Source organism: Sceloporus occidentalis, unplaced genomic scaffold, assembly GCF_023333645.1.
Source record: "Sceloporus occidentalis isolate IW3139 unplaced genomic scaffold, rSceOcc1.0.p SCAF_7, whole genome shotgun sequence".
Lineage (NCBI taxonomy): Eukaryota > Metazoa > Chordata > Lepidosauria > Squamata > Phrynosomatidae > Sceloporus > Sceloporus occidentalis.
In genome coordinates this window covers 18,462,759-18,479,245 of record NW_028316987.1, presented here as the reverse complement: position 1 = coordinate 18,479,245, position 16,487 = coordinate 18,462,759, and the positions used below count along the sequence as shown (strand labels likewise).

General features: G+C 38.8%; 1 protein-coding gene across 4 annotated transcripts in view; it reads left to right on the top strand.

The window, feature by feature from the left end:
• LOC149309337 (charged multivesicular body protein 3) overlaps positions 1-16,487 on the top strand; it is a 61,133-nt gene extending 44,646 nt beyond the window's left edge. Inside the window, exons 1-6 of one of the 4 annotated variants that reach the window (XM_089532254.1) lie at positions 4,569-4,674; positions 9,704-9,764; positions 11,345-11,524; positions 14,148-14,269; positions 14,829-14,943; positions 15,989-16,487. In XM_089532254.1, the coding sequence (XP_089388380.1) occupies positions 4,630-4,674; positions 9,704-9,764; positions 11,345-11,524; positions 14,148-14,269; positions 14,829-14,943; positions 15,989-16,131 (666 nt within the window). In that variant the 5' untranslated portion in view covers positions 4,569-4,629 and the 3' untranslated portion in view covers positions 16,132-16,487. Of the gene's footprint in view, positions 1-4,568; positions 4,675-9,703; positions 9,814-11,344; positions 11,525-14,147; positions 14,270-14,828; positions 14,944-15,988 lie in introns of those variants that run through there. The other 3 variants (XM_089532257.1, XM_089532256.1, XM_089532255.1) reach the window with 3 other exon arrangements.

Below are 16,487 nucleotides of genomic sequence, written 5' to 3'. Positions count from 1 at the left end.
TTATTGAAAGAGGATGGAAAACCTATTGTTAATCAGAAACAAATTAAAGATTGCTTCCTCAAATACTATAAAGAATTATTTAAGAAACCTATTGTGAAAAGAAACAAAATAGCAAATTATCTGGATTCATTGCAAATACAAAAAATTACGGAAGAACAAAGGGAAATTTTGAATTCAGAGATTACAGTTGAGGAGGTAGCCCAGGCAATACAAAGAAGTAAAAATGGTAAGACACCAGGACCTGATGGTTACACCAACGAATACTATAAAGCGTGTGAAGAAAGTCTTAAAAATCGGCTGGTAGAGATTATGAATGAAGCATTAAAAGGGAAAATCCCTCAGACATGGCTACAATCCACAACTGTGCTATTACCAAAAGAAGGTAAAGATTTAACGTCCATAAAAAATTATAGACCCATTGCGTTACTAAATTCGGACTACAAATTGTTTGTTTCTATATTGGCTGAAAGACTTAAAACTTTTTTGGGGAAATGGATACATTCTGACCAATCAGGCTTTCTCCCCAGCAGAATGATTAAAGATAACATTAGAAACTTGGTAAATTTGATAGAAATACATAGTAAAAGAATTGATAAAAAATTGGCTTTGTATTTTATTGATGCCGAAAAGGCTTTTGACAACGTGAACTGGGAATTTATGATTGGACTATTAAAAAGATTGGATACTGGTGGAAAATTTATAAAAGCAATAGAGGCAATTTATACAAAACAAGACACATGCTTTGTAATAAATGGAGAAAAAACTGAGACTTGTGAAATATTTAGAGGAGTTAGACAGGGGTGCCCTCTTTCACCACTGTTATTTATAATTATATTGGAGGTATTATTAATACAAATCAGACAAAATGAAAAAATTGAAGGTTTTAAATTAAAAGGGGAAGAGTATAAATTAAGGGCATATGCCGATGATTTGGTCTTAACTATTACAAACCCAATTGAAAGTATAGATACTTTGTTAAGAATATTTAAAAAATTTGGAAAAGTAGCAGGTTATAAAATTAATATTGAAAAAACAAATATTCTTACATTAAATATGACTGAAGGAGAAAAAAGACAGTTGGAGGAAAAATCAGGTTTTCAACTGGTGAAGAAAGTGAAATATTTAGGAATCACCCTATCAAGTAAAAATGTTGATATATTTAAAAATAACTATGAGACATTGTGGGAAGTGATAAAATCGGATTTGAAAAAATGGAAAAATTTGAACTTATCTTGGATTGGGAAGATGTCAATAATAAAAATGAATATACTACCTAAACTATTATTTTTATTCCAGAACGTGCCTATAAGTATTAGTGAGAAAACATTTAAAAAATGGGAAAAAGACATATCGAATTTTATTTGGAATAATAAAAAGCCAAGAGTAAAATTAAAGGTTCTGTATGATTCTACAGAAAATGGGGGCCTTGCATTACCAAACCTCAGATGGTATCTCAACGCATGTGTATTGGATTGGATATTAGACTGGGTAAAACTACAAAAAAAGAGAACCATTAACTTAGAAAAATTTGAATTAAAATTTGGATTACACGGTTATTTATTCTATGATAAACTGAAAGTGGATAAAAATTTCGATAATCATATTTTTAGGAAAAATTTATTAAAAATTTGGAATAAATATAAAAAGGTGTGGTGTATTCAATTACCAATGTATGCCTCCCCAAATGAAGCGTTATATAAGAGGGAAATTCTGAAGAATGAATATTGGGTGACATATAAGGATATACTGAAATTAAAAGATGGAGGAATAACCTTAAAATCCCAAGAAGAATTGAACAAAGAAGGTTTTATATGTAATTGGTTTACATATAGGCAATTAAAAGAACGCTTCATATTAGATTTAAAAGAAAAGGGATTTGGCCCCATGGAATTGGAATTAGAAAAAATTATGAAAGATCCCAAGAAACAAATCTCAAAATTATATAACCTAATTAGGAAATTAGAGTTGGAAAAAGAAATAGTTAAAGAATATATGGTAAAATGGGCAAAAGATCTCGATACACAAATTCAATTAGAATCTTGGGAAAAAATATGGCAAATAAGAATTAAATATACACCATGCGTCCTTATAAAAGAAAATGTTTATAAAACGATGTTCAGATGGCATCTAACGCCCTTTAAATTGGCTAAAATGTTTAAAAATAAAAACCACACATGCTGGAAATGTAAGAGTCAAATTGGTACATACTTACATTGTTGGTGGAATTGCACCAAAGCAAAAAATTATTGGAAAAATATACATAAAGAAATCAGGAAGATTTTGGACTCAGTAAAAAAGATGGAGCCGAGACTGTATCTTCTAAACATTTCAGATAATCTGAAATTGGATAGAAATCAAGACAAACTACTATTTTTTCTGATTGTTGCAGCTAGATTGGTCTATGCTAAGCTTTGGAAAAATGAAGAAACCCCAACATTAGACGATTGGAGGCTAAAGGTGATGGAAATCTGTGAGATGCAAAAATTGACAACGTTACTAAGTAAAGAAACATTAGAAATACACTATGGGATCTGGACTCCATGGAAGAATTATATACTAAGAGAGAAAAGGGAATGTCGACTATTTGAATTATGAGATAAAGATAAAATGAAACAGAATAACAAAGGGCTAGATAGCATTGGGGTAGGAAGAATAATTTTAAGTTAAAGTTTACCCGCTAGGTACTGATATATTTAATTCCTAATAGTTCTAATGGTGGTATTTGAAGAATACAAAGAGAGTTAGTAAACGATTAACGGGAAAAAAAAAATAGGAGGAACTTTGAACTTCAGCCTAAGGAAGTACATGGTAGATAATAACAAGAGAGAGAGTATTTTTTTCACTTCTTTTTTATTCTTTTCTTGTATTGTTATTGTATAATTTGTTTTCTTTGTTTTTTTCTTATTTGTATAAATAAATATTTAAAAAAAAAAAAAAAAAAAAAAGAATAAAAAGAACAAACATCCAAGAACTCCTCTTTCAGATGAAAAAGACCGGAGTAAAAAAGAGCACAGACTCCTCCTCTCTTCCCTGCCAGTCTGTGGAGAAAAACTGCACTGTTACAACTACATGAAATTCAAAGCCTGAGTCAAAGGCCTGTTACAGACTGCCAAAATAAAGCTGCCTCGGGTCTCTTTGGAGGTATGCTATTTAAATGATGCATGGGCCCTAAGAGTCCGGAAGTCGCGCCAAAGCCACACTCCATTCCTAAGGACTAGAGTGCAGCTTTGGTGCAGCTTCCGGATTCTTAGGGTGCATGCATCATTTAAACAGCATACCTCCAAAGAGACCCAAAGCAGCTTTATTTTGGCAGTCTGTAACAGGCCAAAGATTCTTGGACTGCAACTCCCAGAATCCCCCCAGAGAGCTGGGGTTTGAGGGGTTGCAGTACTGAAAAGTCTAGGGAAGCTCATGCTGCCAACTTCATTTCAGTCAGTCTCAAAGGTGCTACAAGACCTCTCTCTAAGAATATATTCACACATACACACACATGTATATACACAGAAACATACATTCACACACACATATACATACATATATAAATAGATAGAGCTATACATATACCGTACACACACATATACTGTATACACATATATTCACACACATATATACACACACATGTATATATACACACACACAAACATTCAGACATATACTCACACATATTTATACACACACATATATACACACACACAAACATATTTAAACACACCCAAAAATATGTTCACAAACACATATACATAGTATATACACACATATACTCATATTTATATACACACACAAACATATTTACACACAAACACACACATATATACACACACATGTTCACAAACACATATACATAGTATATACACACACATATATACACACATGTATGTATATATTGACACACACATATACTCATATTTACACGTATATATACACACAAACATATATTCACACACATATACATACATATATAGAGACATACATATACTGTACACACACATATCTACACACACATGTATATATATATATATATACACACATTCACACATATACTCAAATGTATTTATACACACACACACAAACATGTTAACACATATACATAGTATATATACACACCCACAAACATATTCACACACACATATTTATACACATATAGAGACAAACATACATTCACATACACAGATAGAGATATACATATACTGTACACTCACATATTTATACACACACATATATATATATATACACACACATACACACACATATATATATATACACACATACACAGACACACACACATATATATACACACACATATATATATATACACACAGACACAGACACACACACATATATATATATATACACACACACACACATATATATATATATATATACACACACATACACAGACACACACATATATATATACACACACACACACACACACACACATTCAGAGAGAGAGGGGGGGGACCCCCACCCTCTGGCCTTTCCCTGCCTTTAGGGGGCGCCTAAGTCTCGTGCCGCTCTACTTCCGCTCTGCGTCTCTATGGTCCCTCCCTCTTCCTGGTTCCCTGGGAGGCAGAGCGAAGCAGGGACCGGAAGCCGGAAGGCCAGGGCTGGGAGCGGCGGAGGCCGGAGATGGGCTTGTTCGGGAAGACCCCAGAGAAGCCGCCCAAGGAGCTGGTGAGGGGCGGAGGAGGCTGTTGGGACTCCGGGCGGAGGCCAGGCCGGGGGAGACGGAGGGGTCCCTTGAGGTGCCTCCACACTGGAGGAATAACCCGGTTTGGGACCGCTTTAACTCTTTGTCTGGCTCCTTGCTATGGAATTCTGGGAGTTGGAGTTTGTTGTGGGGCCCAGAGCGGAGCTCCTGCCCGGCCTGAGATGTGGGACACGTGAGGTGATGCCAGAGGATGCAGAGGCTTCATGTGAGATCAGCAATGGCCTCTTTCCTTATGGTGGCCATTGCCAGGTGGCAATCAGTACATGCCAGATCTTCATGCCCTTGTTTATGTAGCCTGAGTCAAATGTATAGAGTACCACACTTTATCTCACGCCTTTACAACCCACCTGTAATGTACGCTAGTATTATGCCACCTGGCGGCCCTTTATTCCCATTCTGTCAAAGGGAGACAGTTGTGAAAATCATGCGAAAATGTTTTGCAAGTTGAAAGTGAGTACTATATATACTCAAATATAAGTCGAGAAATGTATGTCCCTAAAATCTTGGGCAGACTTACATAAGGGTCAATACATCAGTAGTGCTTAGAAGGGTCCTAAAGCAAGCCAGCCCAATGCCCCAGTCTCCATTGAACACCATTTCCCTCCCTCTCCAGTCAGTTTTGCAAGACCTTGCTTCCTATGGAAATGACTCTATTTAAATCCACTTGCTTCCTTTCTCAATCCGATGTTAAAAGCTGTCCTCCAGTACCTGGGAATCAGTTGGGAGAGGTCCATAGAAGGAGAAGGAGGACGGAAGCGGTATTTCCCTCTTTCCATACTTCCTTATAGCCCCCTAAGTTTTACCCTCGACTTATCCATGGGTCGTGTAAAAACCCAGGATTGTGACCCTGAAACCTTCCCTCGACTTATACATGAGGCCAACATGTACACAAGGATATACGGTACATATGTGATAGACTGTCCAGCTGTGGCTCATTAGCTGTGGCATGCCTTAACTGGCTTGAATCAGTGTGGTGTAACAGTTTAAAGATGGGACTAGAACTGTGGAAGGCCCAGCTTTGATTCCCCATTCAGTCATGAAATAGACTTGGTCAGATCATGGAGACTCCACTATGCTCCATGGCAGTGGAGTATGCTGCCTCCAAGTGTGGTGTGTTCTCCTCCTTTGGAAGTTTTAAAACAGAGGCTGGATGGCTGTCTGTTGGGGCGTGTGCATGTTGCTTGTCTATTCCTGCATGGCAGAGGGTCGAACTTGATGACCCTTGAGGGCTCTTCCACCTCTGTGATACAGGCCAAAATAAAGCTGCTTCGAGTCACTTTGCAAGTATGCTGTTTAAATGATACATGCGTCCTAAGAGTCCAGAAGCCGCACCAAAGCCACGCTCCAGTCCTAAGGATCTGGAGTGCGGCTTTGGTGCAGCTTCCAGCCTCTTAGGACACATGCATCATTGAAACCCCATACCTCCAAAGTGACCCGAAGCAGCTTTATTTTGGCCTGTCTGTATAGGGCCTCTGATTCTGTGATCTGAAGCCAGTGACTCTCTCGCATCATAATCTTCATGGAGCTATTGAGGACAGAATAAGCCACACTGTGTTTTTATCTATTGGTTTTTTGCCTTTCCAGTCCAGGCCAGTGCATGATGGGAGAGGGGGGAGCTTGTCCATTGGTATGCAATTTCATGGACTATCCCAGGCACAATAAGTATTGCTTGAATCAGGCTTAACAACAACAACAACCCACAAGTCAGGCACTGGTCAGTGTATGTCCATTGCTACAAGATGTGATGGTCAGTAGTCAGGGTGGCTTTTAAAAAGCATTAAATCAAGGTGGTAATAATGCAGCTGTCCAGATGTTATTGAATGGTAACTCCCAGTATTAGTTATCTTTGGCTTTGCTTAGGTAGAGCTTGTAGATATAGGTTGCTATTGCATCTGATTCCCCATTTCTGGATAGTATAAATTCTGGGAAGATAGGTCTCTCAGTGGCTTGGATATATACAACCTCAAAGTTTCAAAGACAGGATTCTTCCCAGTACTGGTTGCTGGGAGTAACCATGGGAGAGGACTATTGCTTGTGGACTTTGTACTGGTACCTTGTTGGCTACTTGGAAAAGAGATTCCACCTCAACATTAGGAGGAATTTCCTGACAGTAAGGGCTGTTCGACAGTGGAACAAACTCCCTCGAAGTGTAGTGGAGTCTCCCTCCTTGGAGGTCTTCAAACGGAGGCTGGATGGCCATCTGTCGGCGATGCTTTGATCTGGATTTCCTGCACAGCAGAATGGGGTTGGACTGGATGGCCCTTGCGGTCTCTTCCAACTCTATGATTCTATGATTCTATTCTATGATTGGAAAACTGAGCATTGTGCTACAATGGCTGACTCTTCTTAGATTTTTAATTTGGGGGACAAAATGTCTACATTTTGAGGTATGTATGTGCCTTGTATGCTGAAATACCAATTGGAGAGGAATTGACGTTGCCAGATAGGAACTGCTGCTAAAGGAAACACAGTCTCTGCAACTTAAGGCGTAGGAATCTTTCTATGCCAGGAGAAATAAACTGATGGTAGAAGTCCAAACTGGATGCACCAGAGCATTCTCAGTGAACTTCCCTGGTCTGGACATCTTTGAGAAGAGTTATAAGACTTGTTAAAAATGGCTTATCAAAACAGCAGATAGCTTAGGTTGCTGATGATTTTAAGTTTATGGAGTTATCTGTCCCATGGAACAGGAAGGACTAGAAATTAAAATGAATGCCCTTGGCTGTCTTCCAGTATTTCAGCAATTAATACCTATCCTAATTGTATTAGAAAAGCTATGGCCTGTTCCAGACTGCCAAAATAAAGCTGCTTTGAGTCTCTTTGGAGGCATACTATTTAAATGATGCGTGCATCCTAAGAATCTGGAAGCTGCACCAAAGCTGCACTCCAGTGCTTAGGAATGGAGTGTGGCTTTGGCGCGACCTCCGGACTCTTAGGACCCATGCATCATTTAAATAGCATGCCTCCAAAGAGACCCGAAGCAGCTTTATTTTGGCAGTCTGTAACAGGCCCATGTTTCTTCAAATAATATTTGATACTGATCTGTGTCAGCATTGCCATGCATGGAATTGCTCATTTGCTTTTACAGGTTGAATCTCCCTTATTCAGAACTATGAGGTACTCCAAAATCCAAGGCTTTTTTCATGGGTGGCTGAGTTAATGACACCTTTGCTTTCCGATTCTTCAGTGGGCACAAACTTTGTTTCATGCACAAAATTATTAAAAGTATTGTATAAAATTTTATTCAGGCTATGTATAGAAAGTGTATATGAAACATAAATGAATTTTGTGTTTAGAAACAAGTTCCAATTTTATACGTATCTCATTATGTAAGTACAGCGCGCCCTCGCCATACGCGGGCGAGCTTTACGCGGCTTGAGCATACGCGCTCAAGCCGCGGGGCGGAAGGGGCAGCGCATCCCATTCAATTGCATGGGCGCACGCGCCTGTTGCGCCCCGCGTGCCGCTGTGCACGAGCCCCATTGTTTACAATGGGGCTTGAGCATAGGCGGAATACGCCTTACGCGGAGGGATCCGGAATGGATCCCCGCATAAGGCGAGGGCCCACTGTATATGCAAATATAGGTGTTCCACCACCCCCCATCTGAAATCCAAAACACTTCTGGTCTCAAACATTTCAGATAAGGGATGCTCCACTTGTATTAAAAATACTTCATTTTCTTCAATCTTATATGTTATAGGTCCAAAACACACTGCAGAAATAATCCAGTTTGAGACTGCTTTAACTGTCCTGGCTCGGTACTAGGGAATCCTGGTAATTGTAATTTATTGTGGCACCAGAGTTCTCTGATAGAGAAGGCTAACTGTCTCACAAAACTACTGTTCACAAAATTCCCAAGCATTGAGCCAGGGCAGTTAAAGCAGTCTCAAACTAGATTATTTCTGTGGTATGTTTTGGACCTTAGTTTGTCTGACTGACTGACTGATAATTTAAGGCCTGGATATAAAGGTCCTTGGGCCCAAGTACAGGCTGCATGCTTGCAGCTTTAAATAAAAACCTCTCTTCATGATTATCACAGACCGTTGTTACAGTGTCCTGAATTCAATCTCTCCAACCTAAACAGTGCTGATCATTTAGTCTGGTGTTTTGCATGCAGTCTTTAATTACCTGGATTACAACGGCAACCACTTTAGCAGAAGATAAATCTTTAAATGTATAAATACCTTTTGGCTAGCATCCTGTTTGTTATTTACTTGTATATAAGTCTCAGCTATGCACAGCTAACTCCTGTTTTGGATGGGGTGCAAAGAGGTGGTCACTTGCCTTTAAACTCTATCCAAACCTCTCACTATCCCAGATTTATAAGGCACCTGGAGGAATCTCTGCTGCTGTCATTTACAGATGGAGATGAGGGATAAAGAGATGACTCAGATTAAAAAAACAGGACTCCTCAGTGCTTCTGGGGGAAGGAATATGTGGATGCACTCCATTTGAGAGTGCACCCTGATTTCTTTTCTCCACTACTGAGAGGATTGACACTAGGTGCTTCTCCATGATCTGAATCACTTTGCTTTACTTTTAAGCAACAGCTGCCAGGTGGTGGGAGGTTGAGAAACTGTGTATATGCAGAGCTAAACACTGATGTAGGATCTCAGTTTTTTCAATCTCTGAAATCTTTTTGAGTAGGATCACAAAGCCAGAAATATGTTTCACACAGGGACATGAAGGTGGCTTTGTTCTTAATATTGTTGCTTATTCTTTCAATCTGATAGCCAGTAGCTTTGCTTGATGAAAAGAAGCCTTTATTGTAGCATTTCCTAAGCTGGCTCCCTCCAGATATTTGTGACTATCATCCCTAACCATGCTAGTTGTCACTGATAGTAATTATAGCCAACTCATCTACAGAGACTCGTTTTAGCCAAGGCTGCCTATTTGAAAACTGAAATGAGTCTTTAAATGATGTAGCCTGTGTTCATTTCTTTTAAAGCTTTGAGGTTTGCATTCAGACTTTCTGTATTTTATTTTTACAGATCAATGAATGGTCACTGAAGATACGAAAAGAAATGAGAGTGATTGATAGGCAGATCAGAGGTCTGTTCTCTCACACGTTTTCTCTGAAGTATTCTTCCATATAGTCCAAGTATGCAACTGTAATACATTAATCTATGCTGGTTTACTTGAGATAAGCCACAATGCATTCCCTTGGTCTTACTTCCAGGCAAGGGGAACGGGTTGGACTGCAACCTAAATGTTTTAATCAAAAACTTTGATACATAGAATATAATGAAAAGAAGTGTTGCCTCATATGCAGATTCAGCTCTGGGATAGTTCAGCAGAGAGCTCATGTTATTTCTGTGGTGTAGGTGCTGCTTCTACATTAGCTGAGTCCCAGAGAAAACTGATAATATTTTAACCTGGGAATTCCCCTGGACATGATTACCTGTCACACCTGTATCACATGTTTCCCTGGCTCAAAGGCAGTCTTATACCCAACTGCATAAAGAGCAGCACACAAACTCTGAGGATAAGATTATCAGCTATCAAGGGCAAAAACAAAAAGCAGAGAGGATTAGAAATATCTGATAGATGTGATGTAAATATATTCCAAATTTTCAATAATAAAATCATCTCTTTTTTCCAACGTACTGAGGAAGTTGAACTATCCCAGAGCTGACACACAAGGAAGGGTATGAAGGACTTAAACATAAATAAAGTCAATCTTTAGCATGACAAGCTGGATGGAAATGGTGTAGGTAACTTGCAACTAGAAGACTTTGAGGATTGCCAGTTCCTTACTTGAAGCAACCTTCACCAAGAAAGTAACTTTTGTTAAAGCCTTCAGGTGGGGTGGTCTGTAAAGGTGGTCCATCTTCTGCCTGAGGCAACTTATCACTACAAGAACTGCTTCCCATAAGACAAGGAGTGATAGAACAGAGCAAATGGAATAGCTCTACCAACTGGTGGGTCAGTCATCTCTTCGAGACGGCTGTAGCTGGCTACCAAGGAGATAGTAGTTGGCTACCAACCTAGGCACAAACAGGGCCTTGTTTTAAAGGAATAGCATGAAGCTGTGGATGAGAAACCACACACACACAAAAGAGTGCAGGAACTGGCAAGTCATGACCACTGCCACAGTGGATCTGCAGTGCATAGGAGCTCTGTGCCTTCTTGAGGTGTTTGTGCAGACGATGCATGTAAACATGAATGTGATGTCAATATACATTTGCTAACCCTAAAAAGCCACAGAGCCAAAATACTTCGGGAGTTCTAATTTGGGGAGGGATATGATTTTACTGAAGAAATTGCTGCCTGATGGTTCCTTCAAACTCTGCTTCTTTCCATTCTGGATCCTATCTCCATTATATGCTTAGCAGCACTGAAGATAAAAAGGTAGTTGAGTGAGAACAGCACACTTGCAAATGATGCACAGTGATAATACTACAGATTTGGTTACTCATTTGTTAGCAGCAAAATGCCTACAGTCCAGGAGTTATAGGTATTTTGCTGCTAACACATGAACCTGAGCTGATTCTCACTCAAGTCAATGTCAAGTAATGACATTCTAAGAATAATCGTTGCTCAGAAGACACTTTTAGTTTCATTAAAACAACAACAATCGTTAAATTAAATTGTCACCATTGACTCATGTTTGTGTTTTCACCCAAATGCAGATATTCAGCGAGAAGAGGAGAAAGTAAAAAGATCAATCAAAGATGCTGCCAAAAAGGGCCAAAAAGATGTGTGTGTGATCCTGGCCAAGGAGATGATCCGTTCACGGAAGGCTGTGAGCAAATTGTATGCCTCCAAAGCCCACATGAATTCAGTACTGATGGGGATGAAGAATCAGCTGGGTATGGATACCGCTGGATTTCAGGGAGTTTGACAGACTTCTTAGTAACGCATCCATCTTACTGTACTGGCTCAACAAGCAAAACTTATTGGGGAGACATGCATGCACACTTATTTAACTTTTTTCTCCTTAGTTAAACTTTTATGTTGCACCACTTCCATTTAGAAAAATGTTAAAATACTGTTCCACCATAATTATGCTTTCTGTATTCTGCTGGCAACTAAAAAGGCAGGTATTGACAAATGTGTCTAAACTCTACATTCAGTTCTGAATGTAATGCTTTAAATAAACATTACCTGCAGCAGTCACTTCTAGGTTTATATTCTGCAGTCATAAACTTGAATTCCCATGTGCAAGCTGATTAAGGGAAGATTGGAGAGAAAGGGTCGGATTGGGAATCATGGGGCCTTCCAGATTATGTTGGAAAGCAATTCTCAGTAGTCCTAGACAATATGCAAGGAGATATTTTAGCACTTTTGAGACTAACTTAGTGAAAGGCTTTATAGTATAAGCTTTTGTAGAATGGCCTTAGCTGTAGGTGCTGAAGTGACAGGTTCATTTTTAACTTTGGTTGTTGAGAGACAAAGATATTTGTGACCTTACCACAAACATAGATGCCAACTCTGCCCACACATTTACTCAGGAAATATCATCCCAGGAGCTAATCACATAACCCACAATATTAGAGGCAGTTTCACTTGCTCATCCTCTGTTAATGATATATATGCCATCATCTGTCAACAATGCCCTTCAGAACTGTACATTGGGCAAACAGGTCAGTCTCTGTGCCAGAGGATAAATAGACATAAATCAGATATTAGAAATAGAAATACCTACGAAAAACCTGTTGCAGAACACTTCATTCTTCCTGGGCATTCTATCTCTGACCTCAAGACAGCTGTGCTTAGAAAAAAAAACTACAAAGGAAAGTTAGAAAGAGAAACAGCTGAATCAGAATATATCTACAAACTGCAAGCAACCAACAGTGGGTTCAACAGAGACAATGGCTCCCTGGCACACCAGACATAACACTAGTTAACACCACAGCCTCATGCGGATGCTCTTGCCCAGTTTATCATATATCCTTTCTGATTTCCAGTATGCACACACTACCTTCCAAAGCTCCCTCATCCACTCACCCTGGCCTTAGGCAACATCTTTCCCTTCTGCCTTTGTCCCTCAACAATCATAGTTAAAACTGAACTTGTCACCTCATCACCATAACCACAAGTTTTGAATTTCAATGACTTTACAGTCCGGTTATAAAAATCCTTTCTAGGCACCAGTTCACTCCAAGTATCTGAGGGAGTAGACCAAGTCTACAAAGGTTTATGCTACAATGGATTTTGCTCAGTTGTCTCAAAGGTGCTACAAGGTCCCTTTGCATACTGATATTCCAGACTAACACGACTACATCTCTGGATTCTGTTTTTAAAAATCTACAGTATCAGGAGAGTCAGGATGGCTCACATGTGCCAAAGGAGAAGGTATCTGTGACAAAGTTGTATGCATGAGCACTATGTTGGTGATCCCAGCTATATACTAGGCCCACTTTCTTAGCTATATTTAAAGACATTATTAGATATATTCATGGAGAAATGTATAAAAAAAATTAGATGTAAGGTTGGCAGGGAAAGAAAACAGCAGAACCTACTTCAGGTGGTCTGCCTCCTTCTGTATGTGCATACACTCACCATGTCATTTACTACCAAGTTCTCTGTGGGAAAAAGAGAAAATGAGGCACACACGCTCTCAGTGCTCTTTCTGTTTCAGATGATCTTTCAACTGCCCTACATCATGATTCCATGTGTTTTTCTGATATTGCCCTGTGATTGAGTTACTCTATTTTTTATTTTACTTGGAATGATTTATTTTACAAGTGGGACATAAAAATAACAATAAATACTAGTAAACTAGATTACAGGAATGCAGAAGGTAGATTGAGATTAACTAGTATATCTCTATGATTTATCATAAACTGAAGAAGATTTCTGACTCCCAGTTATCTAAAACAAGAGCAACACTAAAAAATTCTTTACCTACCAATATTTGGTTGGGGGGAAACCAGGAGAGCGTGTGTAAGAGTGAATAAAGGGGTCTCTCTGTCTGTCTGTCTGTCAGTATTATGTATAAGGGGGAGTTTTGATGCTGGCTCTGATGATTGCAAGATCGGCAGTTCAAGGCCTAAGTGCAGCATGATGGAGTGAGCTCCCGTCACTAGGCCCAGCTTCTGCCAACCTAGCAGTTTAAAAGCATGTAAAAGTGCAAGTAGATAAATAGGTACCACTTTGGTGGAAGGTAACAGTGTTCTGTGCAGTCATGCTGGCTAGGTGATCACAGAATTGTCTTTGACAACACTGGCTCTTCATCTTAGTAATGGAGATGAGCACCACCCCCTACAGTTGGTCACAACTAGACAATCTTGTCAGGGGAAACCCTTTACCTTTTGCTTCTAAGCTTACAAAATGAGAAAAAAATTGACATCTTGTAATCTTGAGCAAATTGGTACTCTATCTGAATAGAAAAGGAAATTGATACTGTTGGTCAGGAGCACCCTACTGGCAAAGATGTTATTTCATTCATCTGAGCTTGATCTAAAAGCTTTCTGTGCCTTCTCTTGGCAGCTGTCCTGAGGGTTGCTGGCTCATTACAGAAGAGCACAGAAGTCATGAAAGCCATGCAGAATTTAGTAAAAATCCCTGAAATTCAGGCTACAATGAGGGACTTGTCCAAAGAAATGATGAAGGTAAGATTTACAATAGCTTCATTTTTTTCTTCTTTGCCTCTTTCATAATGTGACGTGTAACATCTAGCAAGGAAAGCTGTCTTATTACAGAGCAATAATGTTTTTCAGGTTTTTTTACAAGATGAGGCAACTATTAACATCAATTCAAAGCAAATGATTTGTTGTACTTTTCCCATCTCTCAGTTCAAACACTAAGGAACTTATCGCACCGCTAAAAAAACCTGCTTTATCTCTCCTGAGTTGAATTCTAATTCAGGAGGCAACTGGATTTTATTGCGCATAATTTGCCACTGAATCCACTGGCCGAATGCAACCCGGGTCCCAGGAGCGCTCAGCAAGCCACTTTTCAAAGTCATAAAACTCCTTCCAAATTAGAATTCAACTTGAAAGAGGTAAACCGTTTTTTTTTTAGCGGTGCAATAAACTCCTAAGTTCTACACAATTGCATATTTGTCTAAGCTGGGACTGAGAATGAGGCCTGATTTTTGAGACTAAAGCTCTGTTGTCTTGTTCTGTATTTATGATTTAAACAATCTTGCAACTTCTGCATCTCCTTTAGGCTGGTATCATAGAAGACATGCTGGAGGATACTTTTGAAAGTATGGAGGACCAAGACGAGATGGAAGAGGAGGCAGAGATGGAGATTGACAAAATTTTATTTGAAATTACAGCTGGTAAGTGGAATTGTACATGTTTATGTACCAATATAGATGTATCTCCTCTTGTACCAGTGTTATTCCCATCTTGTTTTCTGAAACTAGGTTTTTTTATTATTTTGAAAGTGCAGGGTTTAATGTTATAGATGCTACCAAGCAAATGAGACACAAGATTCTATATACCATGGATATCTTAATGTTCTCTGATAATATTTTAATCCCTCTGTTTATTTTTGTACTTTTTATTTACACTGTCTTACTGGGCTTTCTTTGTATTTTGGCTTTTGGGGAATGGCACATAATGTGCTAGAGTGGGATGGGATAAGACATGAGCAGAGCTGTTTTAAAAATTTTGGCTATCTATAGGCTTGGCTATCTGTGGGCTATTTATGTGGGACAGATTCCATAACATGGGGTAATGCAAGAAATGCCCTGTTTCTTGATTAACCAGATGATGCATCTCAAGCTTCACTAGTTGACCTCAATAACTAGTGTTATTGGAAAGTGTGTCTCATGTTCTTTAAGAAAGGATGAAGCTTTAAAAGTGGAAATCAGTGCCATAAGTTGCATCCAAATGCAAACTGAGTAGCAACTATTTAGTGTAATAAAGAACAGAATTGTAGGTTTCATTAAAACTGATTGTTCCAAAAGTCTTGGATTATGGATGCCTTATTTGGCCTGCAGCAGTCAGCATTGCAACTAGTTATGCTGACTGTAGGATTTTAGGAGTGTAGTCCAAAAAGGTAAAATTTCCAATTTCTGATCTTCCCAAATAAACCTTCTGTAGTGGATGTTAGTACATCTGTTGAAATGATACAATATGTTAATATGTTAATGTAGGTTCAAATGGGATAGAATATTTTAGATGTTTGTATTGTAAGATGTATTTATAAATAAAAATTAAAAAAAAAGAAATGATACAATAAAGGCAAAATGAAGCTAATGGGATGACATAATCTGACAATTATATTGCAAGCTTATACAGTACTGCATAGTGCCTTGGACATATATTTTACTGTTTCTTTTTAACTAGTCTACTTTCTTTTGCTTTGCTTCCTTTCAGGAGCCCTGGGTAAAGCACCTAGTAAAGTCACAGATGCCCTTCCAGAACATGAGCCTGAAGGGGCTACGGCAGCTGTTGTTGATGATGATGAAGAGGAAGATATTGAAGCTATGCAGTCACGGTTAGCTACTCTTCGTAGTTAGCCATAGAACAAAGGTATATTGATTTATTTTGCCATGGGTTGTTCTGACATGCCTTTACAATGTAAAACTCCTTATGAAAATGTTTCCTGTATATATTCCTATATATATTTTTTGTGGGTTTGCCTTGGGAAATATTATTTTTAACTTTCTTCTGTCGACCTATGTCAGCTTTAAACAGCTCTGGTGGAATGGAGGGAAGATGCTATGTGTATTCTCAAATAATAAACATTTTGAAAAGAGTCTATGGTTTATGGACTCATCTTCTCAGAAGCATTTCTGCAGGCTGAGTCTACTGCAATACCTTATGTAAATTTATGAAACACTAACTGGATTTTAATAAACAGCTTTTAACACTT